Genomic DNA, 24,525 nt, shown 5'->3' on the forward strand with positions numbered 1-24,525 from the left:
GTGCCTTTCTGGATAATATTTGTGATGAGGGCCTGGCCCTCATGAAGAACCCTTCCACGGCTCCAGCCAAGCAGCATAGGCTGGAGAAGAAGTATAGGCTGCCGGATTCCGCACCCAAGTGCCTGAGGTTGCAACCGTCACCAGACTCAGTTGTGTCGGTGGCTGTGAGGAAACAGTCAGCTAACCCTTCCTCATGGTCGTTGGTCCCTCCGGACAGCGAGGGGAAAAAGAATGGATGCCATGGGACAGAAAGTGATCTACATGGTGGCCACAATCAAGGCGGCCAGCACCTTAGCGATCCTGGTCAGGTGCGACAGGGAATTGTGGTACAAACTAGGACCGATCCTGTAGTTCCTCCCCGATGATAAGAAGATGGAAGCCCTCATCCTTTTTCAGGTTAGGGGAAGTGGTGTGGGACCATGCCATCACAGTGGCAGTGGACTTCGCTAACACAGGTTTCCGACAAATGGGGAATGTTGTCTGCCTTGGTCGACAGGGATGGATGGATGAAGACTACTAATTTCCGTCAGGAGGTCCATGCGAAGGTGCTGGACATGCCCTTCAAGAGTGAGAATCTGTTTGGAAAGGCGATCGACAAGTCCCTGCAGGCCATCAAAATAGATGCGGAGACGGCACGTTCCCTTGGAACTCTTTAGCAGCACCGCTCTTCTTTTTGCTCCTCTAGGGGAAAATTGAGCAGGTCATCAAAGGGTTTCTCCACGTCTTACAGACAGCTGTCCCACTCCTAAACTCAAGAAGCCTACAAGGGCTGCTCCCAGGCCTACAGTAGCGGAGGACAGCCTTGACGTCGTCCGGAGGGCAAGATGCCGATGCTCGAGCAAGCCTGAACCGGCCAAGACGTTGGGCCCATATTCGTGCACCTCGGTGGGAGGCCGGCTGACGAGGTTCGTCAGCGAGTGGAAGATTACCACCGACAGATGGACACACCTTGGAGTTCCAACGCAGGTGTCCTCGTATTCCGCGTGTGCCACAGCAGGAACAGCTAATTCTTCAACTCCTGGACGAGGCACGGGCCATGTTACAAAAAGTGGCGATGAAGCTTGTTCCCCAATGACTGTGGGGCTCCGGAGTCTATTCCATTTACCTTCTGGTCAGAAAGAAGACAGGGGGCTGGAGACCCATCCCAGTCTTACGCCGTCTGAACAGATACTTAAAGTCCCAAAAATACACGATGGTCAGGTTGCAACACGTGCTCGGCCAACTGCAAAAAGGGGATTTCTTGATGTCCTCTGACCTGGAGGATGCATATTTACACTACCAACTCGTGTTGTACAGACCAATACCAAAATTTGGGTTACCTAATGCCAAGCAGCTAAGTCTTGTGTAGTCTCACACAGTGCGATTTCACCAATTCTTACCTAACAAGGGCCATTACTGTCACGTGTCCCTAAAGTTGGCTCCAGGACTTGCATTAGCTATTTCCCTCTCCTATAGCCAACAGGGTTAACACAAAGCAAAATGAAAGGCACATCAATGCTCCTCTTGTTCCTTCGAGGCTAATTAGGATCACATATTGGCAGAATGTAATAACGCCATATGTATGTTATTCACATATTTAATTACCAGTCGTAGTACTAATGGGTGTATTTTCAGGCCACTGGGAATAAAGGGAAACGTTCCTCCCTCTTGCTTCTTCGTTAAACCAGGGAAAGGCCTTTAGAGGTTGATGTGAAGGGACTAGGCCCGGCTTGCATCATCCGACTTTCCCCACATAGCACAAGAAAATACCTCTGTGACTTGCCCTTTAATGGCAAATAGCTGCTATGAAAAGTCAGGAATGAAACTCAGACACATGTTAGCCATGTTTTTGGTTAAAGACTTTTATTGATAACATGAGGGTTGACAAAAGGCCTCTCTGACCCTACTTTAAGAGGAATTTCCCTACCTAAAACAGAAAATAAATGAAGGATCTGTCGGTGTCAGGAGGACAAAATCAAAACTGTCCCTGTGTCCAAAAGTTCTATTCTGACCCTCGCACTATAAACTAAATTATAAGGTGAAAAAGGAAATGTCTTTAAACTTAGGTGATTGGACAAAGAGTTTGTTAAGGAAAATAAACAACTCAAACACAAAATGTCTCCAAGGTAAAAGAGTCCTGGTTCCAGAGGCTGGGTTCCTTCCCCTGGGTTCTTCCTCAATAGAAATGATTCTGCAAGACAAATGTTCTCCCAGGTCAAAAGCCTTGGTTCCAGTGGGTGTTTCCCTTCCCCTGGATTCTTCCTTAATACTAATGATTCTTAGTTTAACAGTTCTTTGTGTCTTTTCTTGGCCCACAACAATACTGTTATTTAGAAGGCTGCTTAGCCGTGTGGTTTCCACTTCTTGCAAAAGTTCCTTCTTGTTTAGCAAACCCAGTTCTATATATTTTCTTTTTGCTTTCTGTAGATGTGCAACTCCCTGGTATACTCTCCTACCAGGGCGTCTTGTATTCACACTCATGTTGCCTGGTATATTCCTCTGCCAGGACTTCTTGTTTTCACACACTCTTGTAGCTTCCTGGTTTACTCGCCTGCCAGGACTTCTTATATTCACATATGGTTCCTTTATTACTTCCACAGTTGTACATGCCCCTTTTGGTATATCACCCCACCCCCATATTTCCAATCCTACGCTCATATATGGCTGGGATTCTTATTTGCAATATGCCTTCTTGGTTTTCCAATAATTTTTATTTGCATTTTTAATACAACCAGAACAACTTTCAACAAGTGGTATGCTCCCCCCGCCCCCCCTCCTGCCCCCCCCACTCTGCGATCCAGGAGTTGTCCTTGCAGTAGTCTTTTCCCTCCAGGTTTTCAGCTTAACCGTTAGAGCCCCAAGGGCTGCCTTCTCGGGGTCCCCCTTTGTGTCTCTGGCCCTGTGTAGGTCGTTACGGATCGCTCTCTTCCTGCGGATTGATTATTCCTAGCTGGACCATAGCTCAGGGTCACCAGGTGTGGCATGCTCCATTCTTTAGGTATCTTAGTAGGCGTGTCCAATGTTATCTGAACCTTAAGTGTTCGCCTTGGATTGAGTATGTAAGCCACTCCATTGCCACTATTGACCAGATTTTTGCAATCAATTTATGTTCTTGGGGAGGGTCCTTTGCTTTCCATTTGCGTGCCACCACTAGCGCTGCTGACATCATCATTATGGTATGCAGTTTGCGGTCTGGTTTCGTGGCAATTCTTTCTAGCACCCTGTTCAGACCTATCATTTCTAGGCTCCAGTTCCAGCCCAGTTTAATTCCCAGGACCTGGCCTATTGCGACTCGTACTACTTTCCAGTAGTGCTCCACTTTCGGGCACTCCCTCCAAACGTGAGCCCAGGTGCCTACCCCTCCGCACTCCCTCCAGCAGAAACGCGAGCTCTTGGGGTACATTCTGTGTAGTCTGGCCAGAGTTAAATGCCACTGGAGCATCAGCTTCAGCCAAGCCTCTCTGATTTGGAGTGATCTGGTTAGTTTGGGGATTTGCATACATAGGGTCTTCCACTTTGCCTCCTCTATTGTGCCCCCTGTATCAGCTTCCCATCTCTGCATGTATGATCTGGGTGGGGGGTCTTCTCCTTCCTTAATGTGTTTGTAGATGTTCGCCACCATCCTTCTATCTCCTGTGTCTGTGTTAATATATCTCGCGAAGGGGCTGAGCTGGCAGGACCCTGCTTGCCTCATAGTGGGGTGCGAGAGCCAGTGCCTCAGCTGGCCGTAGCCGAATCTCTGTTTTTCCCCCAGCTCACAGTCCGTTTTACATTTTTCATACAATTTAACCTGGTCTCTGGTGAACATCTCTCTCAGTTTATGGCATCCCTGTGTTTGCCAGGCCTCAAAGGCGGATGTTTTATGAGCAGGGGAAAATAGCGGGTTGTTGAAGAGGGGGGTCTGTGGGGAAGGATATGTTGTGATGTGTGCTCTAGAAACTGCGTGGTCCCATGCATCCCCTACTGCTGAAAGTATTTGGCTGCAATACATTTGTGGGGGGCCTGTCTGATCTCGGTATCCACAACACTCCCTCCAGGTTCCCTCTGGCTACTGCCCTATCCATTGGCTGCCATATTTTCTCCCTGTCGTCTCTTAGCCAGTCCCTGATGACTCTTGTTTGTGCAGGTATGTAGTATGTCCGGAAGTCTGGTTCCCCCATCCCCGCTCAAGAGGTCGGTGTTCTCATTAGACTGGTGGCTACTCTCGGGTGTTTGTGCTTCCATATAAACTGATTTGAGACTTTCTGGAGAGATCTAAAGAAGGCGAGTGGAATGCCTATTGGGAGCGCTGTGAAGCAATATAGAAGCTGCGGCAGCACCACCATCTTTAGGGCATTTATGCGTCCTAGCCAGGTTATGGATAGCGGTCCCCAGTCAATTAGTTTAGATTTAAGTTTCTCCATAAGAGGAGGGTAGTTTGCTCGGTAGAGTTCCCCCACCGTTTGGTCATGTGTATCCCTAGATATTTTATGGATTTGTCGACCCATCTGTATTTATGGGCCCTTCTGTGAGCCTGCTCTAGTGGTTTCGGTATGTTGAGGGGAAGCACTTTGGATTTGTTCGTATTAACTTTTAACCCTGCCACTTGTCCAAAGTGGGCTAATTCTACCTCCTCCACCGCCCTCAGAGAGGTGTCCGTCTGGGTAACTGTCAGCAGCATGTCGTCTGCAAATGCGGCTATTTTATGGTCGTACCCGCCAAATGGTATTCCTTTTATATCCGCATTTGATCGTATTGCTGCCAGAAATGGTTCTAGGTGCAGGGCGTATAGTAGGGGAGAAAAGGGGCAGTCTTGCTTGGTGCCCCGCTTGACTAGAACTGGTTCAGAAATCTGTCCATTTATTGCCAAGGCGGAGGAGGGGGTGTTGGTAGTTGGCCTTGACCCTACTTAGATATTTGGGGCCGAAGCCCATCTTGGTCATGCTGGCAAACAGAAATTCCCACTCCACCCGGTCGAACGCTTTTTCGCCGTCGATTGCGAGCAGGAGGGCGGGTATTTCCCTTTTTTTTAGCCTTTTCGATTTGATGAACAATCATGCTCACATTGTCTCCTGTTTGTCTTCCTCTGATGAAGCCAGATTGGTCGGGCTGTATTAATTTGGGGAGGATCCTGTCTAGCCTCGTTGCCAAGATTTAGTATGTATTTTCGCATGAACGTTTATCAACGCTATGGGCCGATAGGACCCGCATTCTGTGGGGTCTTTGCCTTGCTTGTGTATTAATATTACTTTCGCCTCCTCCATTGATTTGGGGATAGCTTTAGTGGGCCCCATGTGGTTGAAAAGGTTAGTGAGGTGTGGGATTAGGGTTTCCTTACGTGTTTTATAGAATTCTGCTACAAATCCATCAGGACCAGGGGCTTTGTTAGATGGCAGGTCATTTATTGCCTGCCTGACCTTATCCCTTGTGATATCCCCTTCCAGGCTTTCTCTTTCCTCATCGGAGATTCTTTGCATGGGTATCCTATCCAGGTTTCCTGGGTTGAGGGTTGGCGGGTTATTGGAACTATATAATTTAGTATAGAAGCAGAAAAACTCCCTTTCTATGTCTTTGTTATTGGTGCTTGTCCCGCCTCCCTCACATTTCATTTTAAGAATTATTTTCTCTTTCTTCCTTCTTCAGCAGTCTAGCTAGAAGACGATCGGATGTATTAGCCTTGATGTAGTATTTTTGTCAGAGATGCAGTAAATTGTGTTCCGCTGCTCTATTTTGAATGAGGTCAAACTGCCCTCTTACTGCCCAGTACTCTCTTATAGTGGCTGCTGTTTGTTTTGTGCCCATCTTTGCCATTGTCACTTTTAGTTTAGTGTCGAGTTGCTCTTCCTCCAGTCTTACCTCCCTGTCCCTTCTTCTTGCCTTTGTTGCTATAATGTTACCTCGTATTGTCGCTTTGATGGCGTCCCACCATATCTGTGGTGTGGTATCTTCCCATTTGTTAAGGGTTGTGTACGTCTCTATTTCCTCTTCTATTTCTCGGGTGAGGGTTGCATCTTTAAAGAGCAGGGTCGGGTATCTCCACCACCATAGGCTGGTCAGGCCTTGTGTTCTATTTAGGGTTAGGGTCATTGGAGTGTGGTCAGATATTGCCATTGCCCCTAGTGATATGCCTCCTGCCTTTCCCACCAGGGCCCTGGAGACCCAGTTGTAATCTATTTGTGAATGTGATCGATGAGCATGCAAATAGAAGGTGTACTCGTCTGTGCTCCCCTGGCGCTCCCTCCATATGTCCACAATGGCGAGATCCTGTGTCTTCCTTCTGAGATCCCCTGAGGGACACACCTGTGGCCCCAGGAGAGCCGTACTTCTATCTGCTTTAGGGTCCCAGCCCATGTTAAAATCTCCGGTTAGTATGATGTGGGACTTGACGAATTTCTCCAGGCGGGTGAGAGTTATTTAGAAAAAGGCATCCTATCCTGTATTAGGGGCGTAGAGTGCCGCTACTGTGTATGACTCCCCCCTCTCCTCCAATGATACTGCTAAGTACCTCCCCTGTTCATCCTTCTGCTTCCCTTTGATTTTTTAGGTCCGCCCCATCTTTCAGGGCTATTTGCACACACCCTTTTTTGTTTGGTTGTGTGGCTTGAAGGATTGATGAGTAACCCCAAAACTTTACCCTGTACGTATCTCGGGTTTGTATGCGGGTCTCTTGTAGTGTCACTAAGGACCTTCTTCCTTTTAGCCTGTGAGTTTAATCCATTGACATTCAGTGGTAGGAGTCTCAATTGATCTTTGTTAGCCATTTACATGTCTCTCATGTAGATCTCTCTCCCCGGCGAACCTGGGGTTTTCTGCGCCCCCCCTCACAAGGGCTTTGAGATAGCCACTGCAGAGTCTTCGCTTGCTTTGTACAGCTCTGGACTCTGATCCCCCCCCACAATGGTACCCCCCATCTCCCTGCCCTTTCCCCCTGGGTGGGCTCAGCTGGCTCCCCTTGTAGTGTGTTGGCGAGAGCTGAGCCCTAGGACATACCCAGGCTTCTCTTACACGGGATCTCTCATTCCAAGTTCCCAGCCCTCTCCCCTCCCCACTTAACTGCTTTTGCTTCTTATTGTTCTCCTAAAGCACTGACCTTTTTCATGTCGAAACGTGCTCCCTCCCCGGGACCGCCATCGTGTCAAGGCTGTTCCTCCGGGCTTGCTTGCTTTCATGAGGTACTAGCCGGCAGGCTCTTTTGGTTTGCGGTCGTGGGCCTCTTCGGGTCGTTTCTGGGTATGGGGGTATGTGTCACGGTACTTGCCCCAGACAGGGGGAGCAGACCAACCTGCCCCAGGTACTAGCACCTATGGGGACCTTTAAGGCCCCAAAGGACTACCCAAGGGCTTCCTGGACTCAGTCCTGGCGCCATTGGCTCCATGCTCATACTGCCCTCGCAAAACAGTCTGCAGGAGAAGAGGGACCATGTGCAGCCTAGTCTGAGGCATACTGGAGGGACTACTTTACCTTGGACTACTTTGAAAGGGTGTGGTTGGAGGGACTTTTTAGGCTATTTAAACCACACCCTTGGAACAGAACACACTTTGTGTTATTCTGCACTCCTGCAGCGTAACGTTCACCATGTATGCAAGCTCCAGTCCTGTCTTCAGCCACGCCCGTCCTGGTCATCGCAATCTGTGCCTGCAAAGGAGGCGAGAGTAGAGAATAGAACAAGACCCTTACCCGATTCTCCATCTCGATCGTCCGGGAGTCTCTGCATCTGCCAAAACAGAAAAGGAACACCAGGTTAACCACGCAGAGTAAAGAACCACTTTAAAGACATTGAGCATTGCGCAGCGTGATACTCACCTGAACGCTGTTCGTTCTTGCGATCCAACGAAGCACACGCACACGTTCGCCGCTCCGGAGCTGCTGCACCTGCTGAATAAAAGAAAACATCAGGTGAGCTGCGCCTCTTTTAAGACATCCAATCTCACGCAGTATAAATACTAACCTTAAGCTGCATTCGCTTGCAGTTCCACGAGTCACCATCACGTGATCTTCGCTCCGGAGGCACTACACCTGCAGAATAGAAAAGGGACAACAGATTAGTTGCACAGAAGAACAATATCGCATGTTTAGACATTATCGCATCGTGCATGTATAGAAAATACCTTGGCATTCTAGTCACCATTTTCCGGAGATAAGTCACTTTTCATCTGGTGCACCCCCAAAGGGGAATCTGCAAAGAAAAGGCACAGGAGTGAACTTTTGGCAACTTGATGTCATGATGCCCTCTCCCGGGGAGCCGGTTTAAGCCCTGCGTCCCCGAAAGCGGATATCCAGTCCCCAAGGAAAGACCCAGCAACCCCATGTAGGGGCCCTTTGGACAGTATCCTGGCGCCAATGGCGCCAGGCTCATAAAAGACATCAGTCCTGGCGCCTATGGCGCCAGGCTCGTTATGGGAGTGCTTGGGTGCACTTACCTGATGCAGACCATGCTGCAGGATCCCGGCCTCCTTGATGCCTGAAGGGAACTACTTTACCTGTGGGACTAATTTACCATCCGGGCGTGGTCGGGGAAGGATACATACCTGATTGGAGGAAGGATACATACCTGGAACTTCTTCCAAGGCTATTTAAACCCCACCCGAACAGCCACACGTGCTTCGCGTTGTTCTGCATCTAGAAGCTGGACGCTCACCGTGTCTGCTCCTGCATCCTGACTTCTGCCACGCCTGCCAGCATCCTGGATCACCTGCAAAGGAAGAGAAGAAGAGAACAGAAGAAGGAAAAGTCCTTACCTGCTAAATCCGCATCCCAGAGACATCTCGCCGACAATCCTGAAAAGGAAGACTTTTATTTAAAAGCTCATCGCGACGATCGCTGCAGCGCCGCTTTCCACTCACCTTTTCAGGGCGCCTCCATGTTCAGCAGCGACCATCCGGATTTGCAGTCACGCCCCAGCACCTAGGGAGAAAAAGGCAAGAACAAAAGGTGAGAGAGAGAAGGGAATAAGGAAAGGTAAATCTCCACGTTAAGACTTACCTGTTGATTCATTCCCTCTTCATTTCGGGTCCGCGCCGCATCCTGGCATTTCTGGACCCCGGCCCCTAAGGGTAAAAAGGAAATCAGCGTTAATGAACGAATAAAAAGACATTACCAAAAAACGCTCATTAAAGACTTACCTGATTTCTACAAGGATTTCACCTCTCATCTCTGGTCGGTGCCTGTTCCCCGGCATTCCGTACCCCGGCCCCTATGGGGAAAAAGACACTAGCATTAGTACATTAATGCATGGACACAAGGGGAACCTCTTATCAAAAAACTTACCTGGAAGCCAAGCAAGTTTGGTTCTCACCAACCCGAAAATCCAGTGAAGTAACTGGATACCAACGCGCCCCTGCATCAGAACCAGGATGGAGAGCTCGTCCTTCGAGACCCTAAGGTGAGACACTACGGGGAATCACAGAAGGGTTTTGAGGAGGGTGAGAGGGGAAAGTGGGAGGCCGATTGCATTACCCCGCAGACAGTTAATCCCCCATTTTCGCCTACAGAAGGATACTTCTGCGAGCCAGACAAGCCAGATTTGGGGGACCGGTCCAGACCGTCTTCCGAACCTTGCGCATCACCTTAGAAGAGGTCACAGCAACCCATACTAGACCAGCGCCTCCGTGGGAGCCAGGTGAGCGTTACACTTGAACTCTAAAGCAATCCATACTATCGAGTATGGGCATAAAGACTTACCCTCTGAGTCATCGTTTTCTGAACTCTACAATAAATCTACAGGATCAGTGAAGTTAACTGGATCCCTGAATCTCTACGCACCCCTGCATACAGTCGCAGGATGGAGAGCCCACCATTCATAACATTAAGGTGAGACATAGTAGAAGGGTGCACAAGAAGGTCACGGGAGGTGGAAGTCAGTCCTCCTCCTTACGGCTAGTTAACATATAATTTCAACATTTTAGGCAAATCTTCGTTTGTGTCAGAAAGACGAAACTGAGTGGGCAAGTGCGGTCATTCATCACTTAGCTACGAGTCATGCTGGTGGAGACCGCTGCAGTCCAGCTTCGTTCGGCACCCCTCTGAGGATCAGATGAGCGTAACGGTATGTTCCCCCTTTTTCTGCTGCGTGCACCTCGCCTTGTACCATTTCCATGGTTTACGGGGAATGGGTTGGGAGGGTAAGGGGTGGGGGCTCGTTGTAGGAATGTCTTCCAAACCCAGGAGGGCCATTCCTTGGTCGCAGATCGTTACTTTGTGTTGCCTGCCCTGCCAATTGAAGCTCAGACCGAATGGGTGTGTCCATCTATATTGGATCTGTTGGGCTCTCAAGTGGGCCAGTACCAGGCTATTTCGCCTCCTTTTCACCATGGTAATTTGTGCAAGGTCTTGGTACAAATAGATTTCTGCACCATTGTAGGTAATGTGTTCCGCTTTCCTGGCCCCCTCGAGTATTCTCTCTTTGATCTCATAGCTGTGGAAGGCTGCAGGACGTCCCTCGGCCTCGCTCCTGGTTCTTGTTGGCGCGGGCCAACCCGGTGAATCCTATCCATTTGAAGATCAGTTGCTGTGTCCGTGTCTAGGAGATCGCTGAAAATGCTCTTGAGTGTTCTTGTTAGCTCCTGATCTTGTATGTCCTGTGGTAGGGATTTGATCGGAATATTGGACCTTCTGGATCTATTCTCCAAGTCCTCGGCTTGTAGTTCTAAGTTTTGGTTGGCCGCGGCCAGCATCTCCAACATATTGTCGGCTTTCCTCGCCTCCTGTTAGTGCCCGTTCTTTAGTGTCGACTATCACTTCTATTTTATTGATGTCCCTTTTTATTTCTCTATTCCCTCGGCCAGGTCTTCCCTTAGGGTGTCAATCTTTTTCTGGCTGGCTGCTGTGATTTTGTCCACCAGCTCGCCCATGAATTGTTTGAGTGCCGAGTGCATGACCAGCCTATCTTGATCCTCCTGTCTGGAGTTGGCGGCCCGATCTTCCGGCCAGTCCTCCGTGTCTTGTTCTCTGGTGGATTCTGTCTCCTTCGCCCATATTTTTCTAAGAGATCCATCCTGCACTTTTTTAAGGTTCTTAAGAGTAGCCAGAGTTTCTTTCATCCTGTTTCTCGACATCTACAGGTTTGTGAAGTTTGTTCTGTGCGGTTGCCCACTCTGTTCCGGATAGAGATCTTGGGTGTGTGGTGGTGCGCTTTCAGATCTTGGGTATGGGCTTCCCAATCCTGCTCGTGCCCCCCCATCCCAGCTCTTCTCTTTATCAGTGGTAGTGCTCCTTGATCTGGAGTTGGGGGCTCCCACTGCTCTTGCCGGCGGGAGCTGGTTCTGTGACCCGCATTGGTTGTGGTGTGGGTCTCTCGGCTTGCCCTTGTTGGGGGGAGCTTCCTTTGATGCATAGGTCCCCCAAGGGTGTTGTGTTGACCGTGGGTGGGTAATCCCGCTCTTCCTCTCCCCCGCCCTTCCAACAGTTCCTGCTTCGTCCTAGATCTTGCACTGGTTTCTGGGGGTCAGCGGAGCTGCAGTCCCTCGGGCAGTGGTCCCCGCTAGGGCTCTCTAGTATGCCTTTTGGACTATTTTGGTCCCTTGGCCTCCCTTTCTTTTGGTGCTTCGGCTGGTGCTCTGGCACGGGTTGGTCTCCCTGATCAGCGTGCTTTCTTCGTTTTTGTGCTGGCTGACCTGATGGGGGCAGAGGGTCCATGGGTCTCCTGCCCCTCTTCTGTGTACATTGCTGCTTTGGCTCTGTGCTGTGGGGGGGGGGCAGGTTTGCTGTCCGTATACCGCAGCTGGGCAATGGAAGAGCTCTTACCCTAATGGTGCAGGGTTATGCCCGCCCTCTCCGGTCCTGGCTGGTTCAGGGCTTTTGGGCCGACGCTGGGGTTTAGCTGTCCTTACGAGTTCGGGAGCGGGCCCCACTATGTTGAGCCGCTTGAGCGGCGGCCCTTTCCCCTGCCGGTCCGGGTCGTCTGCAGTGTCCAGGCGCGCTGCTGCTTGTGCCCCCCCCCATGCAGTTTGTAGGCACTGCTGTGCTCTGGGGGAGGAGGGTGTCTTGGGCTTCCCTGTTGGAGGTATGTGCGTGCGCCCTGGGTTGCCCCGCGGTAGATCCGATGTGTGGTGGCAAGTCTCAGAGTGAGTCCCCTGGGCCTTCGAGCCGGCCCCTGCTTCTGCGTGTCTTTATGGGGGTAAGCTTTCCCAGCTTTGGCACAGCCTGAGGAGGCGTGGGACAGATATGTCCACTATAGATCAGCCCTCCAGGGTGAATCGCTGCTGCAGGGGTTCTTTCCGGTGTTCGGAGCCTACCTTAATTCTTCTGCGGCCTCTGTGCTGCTGTAGCTTTAGCTCCGTGTGTGGGCTCATTCCCTTGAGCGCTGGGTGATCGGTCTTCGGTCCAGTCCAGGGGCGGGTGCTATATATCCTGCAGCCCTAGAGTCTCGCTGCGGCTCGGCGTCACTGATGTCGGCCACGGACCCCAGAGAGCAGCGCTCAGTAAGGGCCGGAGCTGCCAGCTGAGTCAGGGGCAGGGGGGGTTATTCCGCCGTGGCCCGCCTGGCTCGGGGCTGGCTGCTTATTATCTTGATGGGTGCGCTTGAGGCTCTTCGACCCACCCGCTGACTGCCTGTGGGCGAGGGTCTTGCCTGTTAAGTGCCGTGTGCCTTCCCCGCCCTGCATCTGGGGAGGCGCCAGAGGTCCGCCTGCCACTTTATTACACCGTCTCTCCCAGGCTGCTGCCATCAGATGGGGCTGGGAGTGTCTAGACCTGAAGCCCTCTTTGTTGGCGAGGTTGGGTCCCCGCTCTCTGCTATGAGCTGCTTCTTCTGTGCCCCCTTCGCTCAACTGCCGTATTTTGTGCTTGTTTTGTCCCGGGGAGGGCTATTTTCTGTGCGTTGGGGCTTCAGGGTCGGTGCGGTTCAGGAGCTCAGGAGCCGTGCTCCTCACTGACACGTGGCCATCTTGGAATCGCCTTCTTGGTTTTCAATCAGTCTTTTTATTGTCTCTGTTTCTCTGGCTTTCATTGTTTTTTTTTAACGTGTTTGTTTTAAATCAGAAGCACAGATAAAAACAATACAGATTGAAATTGGACGAGCATAGTCAGGGGACCTTGTGGCTCCCTCCCCCCAACCAACTCAACTTTCCCCTTGGCTCAATGGAGCGGATGTGTCCGCATGCAAGTCATTACCTGCCAGGAGGATTCCTCTGGCCAATTGGGGCTTGTGAGTCATTGCTGGGAAGTTCTGATCATAGTCTAGGACGGGAGCCCATATATTTGCAAAGCGATGTAGCAGGCCCGCCTTGGCTGCCGTGACTTTCTCTGCGACGAGGATGTCCCAGAGCTTGACCCACCAAAGAGTAATTGAGGGGCCATCAGTTGTCTTCCAGGTGCGGGCTACTGTAATTTTCCCGGCCAGCAAGAGTTGTGTATGAAGTTTGGCTGTTTTTCCTGATCTCGTATAAGCCCCTGGTACTGGGACGCCCAATAGGAGGGTTTCCGGCACCATTGGGAGCTTCACCTCTGTAATATCCTTTAAGGTAGCGATGCATGGTGTCCAGAAAGCTTGTACTGTTGGGCAAGACCACCACATATGAAAGTATGATCCTGGCTGTCCACAGCGGCACCAGCAATGGGGATCCAGTGTTCGATTGAAGTGGTGCAGGCATACCGGAGGGTAGTACAAACGCAGAAGCAGTTTATGGGCACATTCCTGATTAGTGATGCAGAAGGATGAGGAGTGAGTCCTAGACCATATATCCACCCATGTATGGTCTTCAAGCGAATGTCCCAGGTCTGCCTCCCATTTCGCCATATCGGGGGCACTTGTAATAAGTGCATCCTGCTGCAGGAGTTTGTATAGCGTGGAGATTTTCCCCCTGAGTGTTAGTTCTTTTAGGGTAAGCTCAAGAGGGCTCAGGGTGCGTATCACTGCTTGACGTGTTTGGGGGTAAGAGCACCAGTGTCGAAGCTGCATATAAAGAAACCTATCAGTCTCCATTAGGTGAAAGGCTGCTTTGCATTGTTCAAATGAGTGGGGCTGACCATCCGCGAAAAGCCAGTTCAGGGATTCAAGCGCCCGCCCCCCCGCAGTCCAGTTTTTGACGTTCAGTGGACGGTGTCCAGGGGAGAAGGTCAGATTATGAAAAATCGGGGAGGAAGGACCCAGCCCCCTTGGGATGCCCTTATATTTTAACGGTTTTAAGAGTGTGTTTAGTGGAGGCCAAGGTCCCCCTCCAGATTCGGCGCAACGAGGGCATGACATGTGGCAGAAAGCGCACGGGAAGTGGGAGACAAGATTGTTCTAATTCCACACATCTCGGGCGTCCAGAGGGCATGGCCCAGGCCTGGGCATAAGTTAATTGTTCTGCTACCTGATATTTACACAGGTCGGGGACCCCCAGGCCTCCCATTCTAGTATTACCCATCATGGTCTTCTGTGAGATCCTTGCTTTCTTACCCGTCCAGATGAACCAAAGCATTTTTCTCTGTATGCATCGAAGGGAGGGCCATGGAATTCTAGTCGGGACGGAGGAACACATGTATGGGAACCATGAGAGAAGATTCATCTTGCAAGGGGTAATACGCCCAATGAGCAATATCTCTTGCGATGTCCATCGTTCGAGATCTCTCTCCAGCTTTCTAAACAACTGGGGAAAATTCGCAGAATAAACGTCTCCGGGACGGGCCGGGATGTGACCCCCAGTTATGGACTAGCTTTCTCGTTCCATTGGATCGGACATAGGGATTCTAGGGTCTCCCGCTCTCCCGGTTCCAGGCCAATCCCCAGGGCAACCGACTTCCCAAAGTTGACAGCAAAACTCGCCACCCTCCCAAATCTTCCGAGCTCTTCGAAAGCTGCCGTTGTTGATAGGCCAATATCTGTTATAGATAGTAAAACGTCATCAGCATTGAGTGCAATCTTATGCTGGGAGGTGCCAACAAGAAGGCCTTTGATGTTCGGGTCCAATCAAACCCGTTGGGCCAAGGGTTCCATTATCAGTGTGAACAGAAGGGCATCCTTGCCTGGTTCCACAGGTCAGGGCGATCGGGTCCGATATATAGCTGTTGACACTAAGAAGGGTTTTAGGAGCTTGGTAGTTTGCCAGAACAAGTTTTCGGAAGTTCAGGCCAAAGCGGAAGGTTTCTAGGGTCAGATGTAAAAAGGCCCAAACCACTCTATCAAAGGCCTTAGTAGCATCCAAGGCCAGTGGTGCTAGTTTATGAGTCCTGTGTTGCGATGTCAACCAAATTCAGGGCCCTACAAATATTATCCCCTGTAAATCTGTGCATTATAAAGCCTGTTTGGTCCGTATATATTAGGTCGGGGAAGCCAGACGGTTAGCTAAGATTTTTTTAATAGATATTGGCGTCAATATTTAGCAAGGAAATGGGCCTATAGGAGCTACTTTCTTTGGGATCTTTGCCATGTTTAAGCAGGAGGACCGTTATAGATTCTTGTATTGATGGGGTGATGGAGCCCGACACACTGAATGAATTAAAGAGGACTGTAAGTGGGGCTACCAGTTGGGGGCAGGAACACTTTGTAAAACTTTATTGTGAATCCGACTGGGCCCGTGGTTCTGGGTTTGAGGGACTTAATGGCTGCTCATTTCCTCACCCGTAATTGGGGTGTCAAGGCTCTCCCTGTCGGGCTCCTTGAGTCGAGGGAGGGCGGCACTCTGAAAGTACTCCTGCTGTTCTGTTCGGGGTAATGCTGACACTGTCTCTGAAAGGTGAGCGGCTGCCAATCGTAATTTATCCTGCTCTGCATACTGAACCCTGCCCTGGGGTCGCGGTTGCCCAATATAGTGTTCTTTTTCTTGGCCTTGGCTAATTTCTCTACCAGGAGTTTGTTCGCTTTATTGTTCCTGGCATAGTAGCCGTTCTGGATTACGCTAATAGATGCGCCGTTTCCTCTGCATAGTGGGCCTCCAATTTTCTCCAGGCAGCTTGTAGGACCCGATGGGACCTTGAAGACCAGCCTTTACGTATGTGATTGGCCTCGGCTCTCTGGACCTCTTCCTCGAGATCCATTCGGATTTGTCGTTTTTATTTATGAAACGCTGTTCTGTGTGCAATTAATTCTCCCCGCACCACAGCTTTCATAGCGTCCCAAGTATTCGCAGGGGAGGTATCTACCGCTGGGTTTTCCCAGAAGAAATTTCTAATTACGGTAGCTATCGAGTCCCTTAGTGTCATTTCATTCAGAATGGGGACATATAAGTTCCAACAGCGTTGAGGAGGTGGGCCAGGGTCATGGGCTCGGAGGATCAGTGTTATTGGGGCATGGTCCGAAAGTATCCTTGTTCCAATGGTTATATCGTCCACAAAGGCCAGGATTTGCGGGGAGGCCAGTAGGAGGTTGATTCGGGAGAAGGTTCTATAGACATGTGAAAAGAAAGTCCTTCTCGGTAGGGTGCAGCACTCTCCACGTGTCCACCACCCCCAGGGTTCGAAACAGCTGAAGAAGGCTTTTAGCGAGCTTGAAGTCTCTGGGAACTGGGGGATGGGATTTGTTCCCTACAGGGTCCGGGACCCCATTAAAGCCTCCTCCAGTGCCAATTTGGCCTTCGACAAAGGGAAGGAAGGTTTCGCCTAAAACTGTGTAGAAAGTTTCCTGACCTTGATTTGGAGCGTAGGCTGAGATAAGGGAGTAGAGATTCCCATGTATACAACACTTGACACCCGTATAGCGGCCCTCTGGGCACAGTAGTGTATCCAAAATCTACAGTCGTACCTTTCTAGAGAAAATAATTGCTGTGCCTCCTTTTTTAGTTCCATTGGAGGGCAAATATTGAAGTGGGAAATACCTATTGCGGGGGCACAAAAAACCTGCTGGCATTAGGTGTGTCTCCTGCAAGAAAACCTCTGCGCTCGCCCCTTCTTGCAGCTGCTGTAGTGTTGATTTTCGTTTAGCAGGGGAATTCAGGCCTTTGATGTTTAAGGAAACAAACCTCAGTTTCTGGTGCGGCGGGCCGTTCTGGGGGCATTGGTGCGACCTGGGGAGTGGGCCAGAGGCGAGCATGGTTCAGCTGCCATCCGAGGGTTCTGTCATCTCCTATCATCATCATCTTGCAACTATGGTTTTAACATGAGCCCCCAACGGGGGGCATTACCCATAGCCAACTGGGCTAAAACAATTTGTGAATCACTCCAGGGGATCAGAGGCAACATCCACCTTGGAATCAGTAATGGGCCGTGCGAAGCACGCATCAGATGAGAAGCTTTAGTGAGTCCCCAGGCGGCAGGTGCTGATCCGACCAGCTGAAGTCCTCCAGAGTAGAAAGGTCAATAGTCAAAGCAATGGATATGATTTGTCACGCCGCTTTCTGTATTCTGGTCCAAGTTGAACGCTTCGTTTTTGGAGGGAGATCTGTGGAACCATCAGCTTGTGAGCCAGAAGAAGCCTCTTTATGGTTCCGGGCGAGTTGGGATGCAAAATTGAGTCTGCATCTTCCAGGTGGGCAATCGTCCGGGAGACCCCTTTATAAGAGAACTTGAGTGCTATTGGAAAAAACAGCCACCGGTATCTGACGTGCTGGTCCTGGAGGAATAGGGTCAATGGCCTTAGAGCCCTTCGTTTTTTTGGATTGTAGCCATTGCTAAATCTTGGAAGATCTGGAGGGGGGCCCCTTGGAATGTTAGTTCGTCCTGAAAGTGGCTTGTAGCCATGATGGCTTCTTTGGTCGTATAGAAGTTGACTCGAGTGATGACATCTGGGGGGGAATCAGATTCCACCCCCGCCGAGGTCGGAGTCTGTGAGTATGGTCCAAAATAAGCTGGGATTTGTCCACGAGAAGCAGGAGAGACTGAAACATGTCTCCCACATATTCTGGTAGGTTCCGGTCCGGGACTGAAGAGGGGACCCCCCGCATGCCAAGATTGTTCCGTCACCCTCTGTTTTCAAGATCCTCCTGTTTATGTTCCAGGATTTCATTCTTGTTAAGTAGGGATTGGAGCATGTGCTGTACTTCTAGTAGTTTTGTTGAGTGTTCTAGGGTCAGGTCCTCCATCTCCCCCACTCTCTGTTCCAGCCGGTGAGCTCCGCCATGCAGGATCTAAACTCTGACTTAATGTAGAGCATAAAGGCTTGTATGTCTCCCTTGGTTGCTAACTATTCGGTGCTTTCTGAGGAAGGCTGAGGCGGATGCTTTGGGGAGTAATTCTTCCCTTTGTCAGAAGGGAGCAGCCTGGCTTTCATTGTTAAAGTTTGTATTTGGGTGGTCTCCCAAATGCCCCGGGGTCTCCACTATGCCTGGGCTGACTCACTGGCTTTGCTTGGTGCTCTAAGCCCTGTTTGTGCTTAAGCAGTGGAGGTTTTCCACCTGTTTTACACTCTGGACTGCTCTTGCGTTGTTCTGGTCTCTTGTCGGCTTCACCTCTGCACGCCTGATTCTATCCAGGTTGCCCCAGTAGGTGAAATTCTGCCTTCTTCAGTTGCTGAACGCCCAGGAGCACTTAACACCGCTTTGTGCTTTCAAGCTCCACAAGCCTCACAGAGAGGTGCAATGACTTATCCCAACCAGCAGCGGCCTCCAAGAGTTTGCTTTCGATCTTTAAGTGTCCCACGCACAGGTGCATTCTGAAAACAACTAGAATGCTCATGATGCACCCTCTGCTGTGCATTGTTCTTTCCTTCTTCGTCGTCCTAGTACTTGGGTGATTGTGGGAAAAGGAGTCCATTGATGTCGATTGATACAGGTTACTTGGAAAATCACTGTCAGCAGTTCTGAATGACCCAGCTCTATATGGTGGCTATGTAGAACTGGAAAAGGTAGTTTGGGAGGAGTTTTACATTTCAGCCAGAGATGGGAAGTGTCGCCTATATGGCTTTGGGAAATGTTTTCTCTATTTTCCCTAAAGGGGGTGTAGATTAATAGGCCATTAGGGTATTAGATATCAAGGGATTTTCTTCATGGGTAAATGGGGGATACCATGTCTCATCCAGTGAAGCCATGACCTCTTCCCGGACAATGTCCACTTCCATGAGATTCTCCCTCATGTAGTCACTCCTTGGGTCAGGATCAGATAGCGGCTGCCGTCCTCTGGCCACATGGGAGAAGGTTAGCGCTGTGAGATTTGTGATGACTTCATTGGATTAATCACAATTCTCTTAATCCCTACCAATGAAAGACTGACAAAATGAAATCCAGGGTCATTGCAGAAAGATATCAGACCGTGATCTCCACCATGCCAACCCTACAAGGTCAGGCTTGCCCTTTAATGACGACACTAGAGCACTGCAATGTTTTCACGGTTTGTCAAATCTACAGGAATCAGACCTGATAACAAGTTTCCTTACACTACTAGCACAGGCCACATTGATGTGAAACAGAAAACAAAAGATTTCATACCACATATCCCTTCTTATTCCACACATACGATACATGTTCATGTACTTCAATTCACTTACACCCCATAGCCAATATTTTCACCTAGAACATCTAGGTGCAACTTAAATGTATTCAGGAAAGTTTTAAAGACAACTTTTAAGTTTTGCAATTACACGTAAAGTTAACACTTTGTTTGGCATGTACATCTTCGTCGTTCATACATCCCCACAATGCCTCACCATGCACCTGATAATAAACATGTATGCTGTCTATGTAGTTACTTATGCAACTGCTTAACGTGTTTAACTATACACAACACAATCTGGTTCTGAGTAGTTTTGTGAAGTTTTCCAGGAGCAAGGCGGTTTTACTCATGGAGAAATGTTTAAGGATAAAGCTCATGGTATGAGCTACTACAAAAATAATATAGGTTCCTTGTGCACTTTATGTGATTTATCAATACATAGAAGTATAGTTTTCTAGAGTTGGAATACACTAACCGATTGGGCATTTAAAAAGCTTCTGCAAATATTTTGAAATGCATGAGGAGTATTTGTTTGGATCTATACCTGTGTTCTTTGCATTATTACACTTGCTGGGTAATGATGGTGGTTAGGGACCTTGTTGTGGGGTGTGAGAATGTAGGGTAATCATTTGCACAACAGGATATGGTTTTATAGTGTAGTCAGCTCTGTGATTTAGGTCAGGTTTTACTTTCATATGTAGTTAGTCATGAAGATCATTTCAGATAATATATTTGTACAAATTTAGATATAATTATATGCAATATCATGTTTTACTCTTTGATGGGCTAATCACAATTTCTCATTCTCTGTTCTTTAGTATGAGTTTGATGAGCAAGAAGAGGTTATATCAGTTGTGCCTGATTCCAAAAGAGAAAATGAATTGGCTGAAGTTTTTCCCCACGTCGAAGAGTTTGGTACGCAAGCACGCCTCGCCTACCGGGATTCCCATTTGCATGTAGCATTTGAGAAGCAGAAAATAGAGCTAGAAAGACAGAGATTGAACATAGAGGCTGAACGGCTTCAAGTAGAAAAGGAGCGGCTGCAAATAGAAAAGGAAAGACTAAGACACCTAGACATGGAATATGAAAGGCTTCAGCTGGAAAAGGAGAGGCTGCAGATTGAACGTGAGAAACTGCGACTACACGCTGGACATGCTGAAAAATCAACACTGGAGAATGAACTTGTACAAACAGAAAAGCCTGTTTTGCAGCCATTGGATATAGAAACTGAAAAATTAAAACTTGAAAAAGAACGTTTGCAGCTGGAAAAAGAGAGGCTGCAGTTTTTAAAATTTGAATCTGAGAAACTTCAAATTGACCGGGAGCGTTTGCAAGTCGAAAAAGAGCGCCTACGAATCCAACGGGAAGGACATATTCCGTAATTGTGCTTGTGGATTATCTCCTTCGATAGTTGTGAACATGTACCAAAAGTGTCAAATTTGTTTTGCGCTTGTAAGGGTTTGGTAATTTTGTAACACTAGGACTGTTATTTCAAATAATTTGCAGTAGATGTGGAATCAATAACTGAAGAGGTTGGTGTTTGATTAATCAGCATACCTGTATAATTTAAAGGTATGTGTGAATCCACTTTTCAGTCTCACAGTAACGTTCTTCTGCATCCAGTGAGCAGTCTCCTAATATTTTGTCTAGTATGGCACTAAGCCATATAGTATGTGCATGGACTTGACTAGATCATGCAGTTAGTATTAGTATTTTGTAAGCTGCAGTTACTAAACCAAATAGAAAAAGTTTACAATTAGAAACATTTCAATTTAAATGTATTGTAGTTACTCAACATTGAGCAGTGTTTCTCCTTCAGTGTCCCTGAATCGCCAAATTGCACACGTTTATCGTAAAGAATAAGATATGAGACATTTCTTAATCTGGATAAAAAATGCATCTTATTCTTTGAAAAGTATAGAAACTACAGTTTAGGTTGCTACTTCCGTTGTCGAATAGTGTGAATTGCCATATTTTCTCGAACTCACCTATGGCTCTGCTTCACTATATCAATAAAAATGTAATTGCTCCAGTAGAGAACCTCACGTTCTATAATGATGCAAAGAACTGCAGTCAACCGTATTTCAAGAGGTTTCTCCTATACGTTTCATGTTTCCAAAATGAAAACCTATTGGCATCCGGTAAGTAATTGCAAATCTCAGAGTTTGTAACAGATGTGTCTTTTAGTCACCTGGGTGGATAAGTAGAGCCGGTTGGCTAGCTTTAGTTATTTTTCAGACGTAATTTAATACACATGCAAACATGTCATGACTGTACACACTAAGATAGACGTATGTGGGTTTTAGGTAAATTGACTCCCTGTGCATGTTCTGTAGTGTTCATGTACATAAAGAGTGAGCCTCAACATGTGCCTTGTAGACGTTTTTCTTGAGTACATCTTTGTTCTGTAAGTAGATTAAAGTATTTACTAATATTCCCTGCAGTTGCATACGTATTAGAATTTCCCAATTAACATTCCTCTGGACCGTTATTTTCTTTTTCAATAAATATAATTTTAAATGACATAGTCCATCCTTTTATTTTGCTCTAAATTGTACTCTGGAAGAGGTTTAGGATATTTTTTTAAATGTTTGTTCTCACTTTTCATTTTATTGTCTGGACCTGTTGCGATCTGACTGTTTGATCTACTAGATTCAATGTATGCATACAAAGCAAGCAAGAAAGAAATGACAAAAAAGGAAATCAGTATACCCACTGTACCCTCTTCATGTCTTTCTGTCTCTATACACAAATCTTGCCGCCAAAGAGTTTCCCTTTGTTTACACCACATATTTATCTGTATTCTGTTTTGGATGCCTCTGTTCAGAAAAGAAGAGACAGCTGCTGTAGGTGATGTGTCCAATTTAGAAACTGAGAGCTCGGTGCTTCTGTGGCAAACAAATATTCCAGTGATATTGTGGTCAATATAAGAACGTGGATTAGTGGAGAGGAATTACCCTCTTTGATAGGACGTAGAAGCCAGCGGATACACACACACACACAGCCTCTTTCTCTTGCTCCACCGCACATGCACTGCACATTGTACTGATAAAAGTTTCAGAATGGATGTCTTATTGTGTAAAACATATGTTACTGGAACAGTGAGAGTAATCGTTCAGAGGTCTTTCTCCAGGAGCCATCATATTTGATGATGAATTATTTGTACCGTGCACAAAGACGAACCGAATCATATGCAAAGTTGGTAACATAAACGGCGAAAAAGAAGTAAATAGCATTAGACAAAAGGATCAACTCACCGGGGGGAGCCTACTTTAAGAGAACAGCTTCTGGTATTCCTATTGATTAAAGAGGAACACTTTCAGGACTCTACGGATCTGATGGAGTGGTTCCAGGAACCTAATTCCTTGGGAAATGCTATTGCAGAGCTTGGGACCATGAACAGCAACAGGATTGGGGGTTATTCAATAGCAGATGGCCCCCTGAGCATAACAGCCTAGTCGGTTGGTATCGACAAAGCTTATCCGCCTGGTAATCTGGAGCGAGCCCCTTTAAGCTCTTATATATCAAACAGGCAGTCTTAAATGTGATCCTATCATTGACTGTCAACTAATGTGTAGGGTACATCGTGCATTCGAGACATGGTCATATCTATATATCTATTCAGGCTGCAGGTTAATCTAACCATTGCATTCGGGGCTTTTTGCAGTCGCTGTTGTTGTTTTGCTGGAATTCCAACAAAAAGACTATTACAGTAGTCTAAGTGGGAATTTACCAGTGACCCCACTACAACAGCATGGGCACTGACGACGCAGCATACGCAGAGAAGGAAAAACTACCTGTGCCTTGGCACTAACCTGACTTTTATTTTGCCCAATGCATCCAAGATGTTTTATCTTGGGGGGATTGGGAGGAGTTAAGATCAAGGTGGTGTGGCGAGTCTATTGGAATCTTCTGAGGGAAAAAGATCAGTGCATAAAGAAGGATTAATTGTAGATCTCGACATCAGAACAGTCGATCTTCATTCAGATGGGTTTTGCCACAAATAGTTTGTTTTAAAAAAACAAAACAAGAAACATCCAAACAGAAAAGAATTAGGCGGTTACAGTGATTTCTTCGTGTCAGGCTGGTTCCATAGTAAGCCATTTGTTTTATGCCTGCAGGACAATCTCATGCAGTCGTTAAGTGAATAGTACTTTGGGGGACAGGTGGGGAAAGCATGGCGAGATCTTAACTCAGTTTTGTGGCCCTTCTCGACCTTCAAAGGACTCTGCAATGTGGCAGAGCAGGAAGTGAATGTGTCAAAGTGTCTTTAGACCTTAATTTCCCACACCACCCTATGTAAAATGCCCCCCATTGTGTTTCAAGTTAATTCCTTTTTGCACTGTGAAGGTGCATTTGCATCTTGCATTTACTACAGTATTGGAGACCTCTCTTTCCAGTTATCCCCATTCTTGGAGGACTGGTTATATAGCATCCCCTTCTCAACCTGACGTATTGTCAACTGATGAGTGTTATGTTGTACTGTTAGCATGTTACTTTTGATATTTATTTTGATACTTACACCACCACACCATTTATAGCGTAATGAGATTTTGCACCCTTCACCTCTCACCGTCACTTGGTTGGGGGGATGTTTGGGTGTTGACTTTGTATGTGACGGCTCTATATATACTGTATCCCAAATAACAGATACATTAGAATCCCTATGCAGGTTATAACTAACCACTTCCTCTTTGGTAGCGTAGGTATCCATGGCAGTTCAGGCAATAATAATGTTTGATTTCCTCTGCCTTTGCCATTGTGCCGGATCAAATGGGAGCCAGACTAACCTCATGAAAAGTGGGAAGGGGTCTTCCAGGCAATATACAATTCAAACTGGGGCACTAGTGCACTCTTTGGGTCTTTTGTGAAGAAGTGAACTGTAGCTGTGGTACTCTTTCATATTCCACTTAAAAACGTCTTCCTTACTAGAGGTAATAGGACACAAACATTTTATTCAACAAGCATTTATCAGGCGGCCCGTCACTCCCTCAGAATACAAAATCATTACATGATTGGAAAACTACACACGTGTTCAACAGGGAAATCTCTGTAGCTTGAGGATGAGCTGCAAGCCTGTTACACGGACAGATTTTGACAAAATATAATCTCCAGAGAGTGTATTCGCTAGTTCTTACTCCAGATAAAGCAACACATAGTAATTAATCATTTAGTCACAGTTTGTATTTTACTGTGACTAACAAAGAACTATGTGAGAGAGTTTGGAGCTACAAACAGTAGGTCCAAACTCTTGTTTTTGGTGGGCATGCATTTGGTTGGGTTGAA

The 24,525-nt window shown here is 47.8% G+C and overlaps 1 protein-coding gene across 2 annotated transcripts in view; it reads left to right on the forward strand.

Moving 5' to 3' along the window:
* MSANTD4 (Myb/SANT DNA binding domain containing 4 with coiled-coils) overlaps positions 1-21,762 on the forward strand; it is a 204,801-nt gene extending 183,039 nt beyond the window's left edge. For both annotated transcript variants that reach the window (XM_069640728.1, XM_069640727.1), the window contains one exon: positions 20,058-21,762. In XM_069640728.1, the coding sequence (XP_069496829.1) occupies positions 20,058-20,621 (564 nt within the window). In that variant the 3' untranslated portion in view covers positions 20,622-21,762. The remainder of the gene's footprint in view (positions 1-20,057) is intronic.
* The last annotated feature ends 2,763 nt before the right edge of the window (positions 21,763-24,525 follow it).

This window comes from Ambystoma mexicanum, chromosome 7q (genome assembly GCF_040938575.1).
Source record: "Ambystoma mexicanum isolate Mex_15411 chromosome 7q, UKY_AmexF1_1, whole genome shotgun sequence".
Lineage (NCBI taxonomy): Eukaryota > Metazoa > Chordata > Amphibia > Caudata > Ambystomatidae > Ambystoma > Ambystoma mexicanum.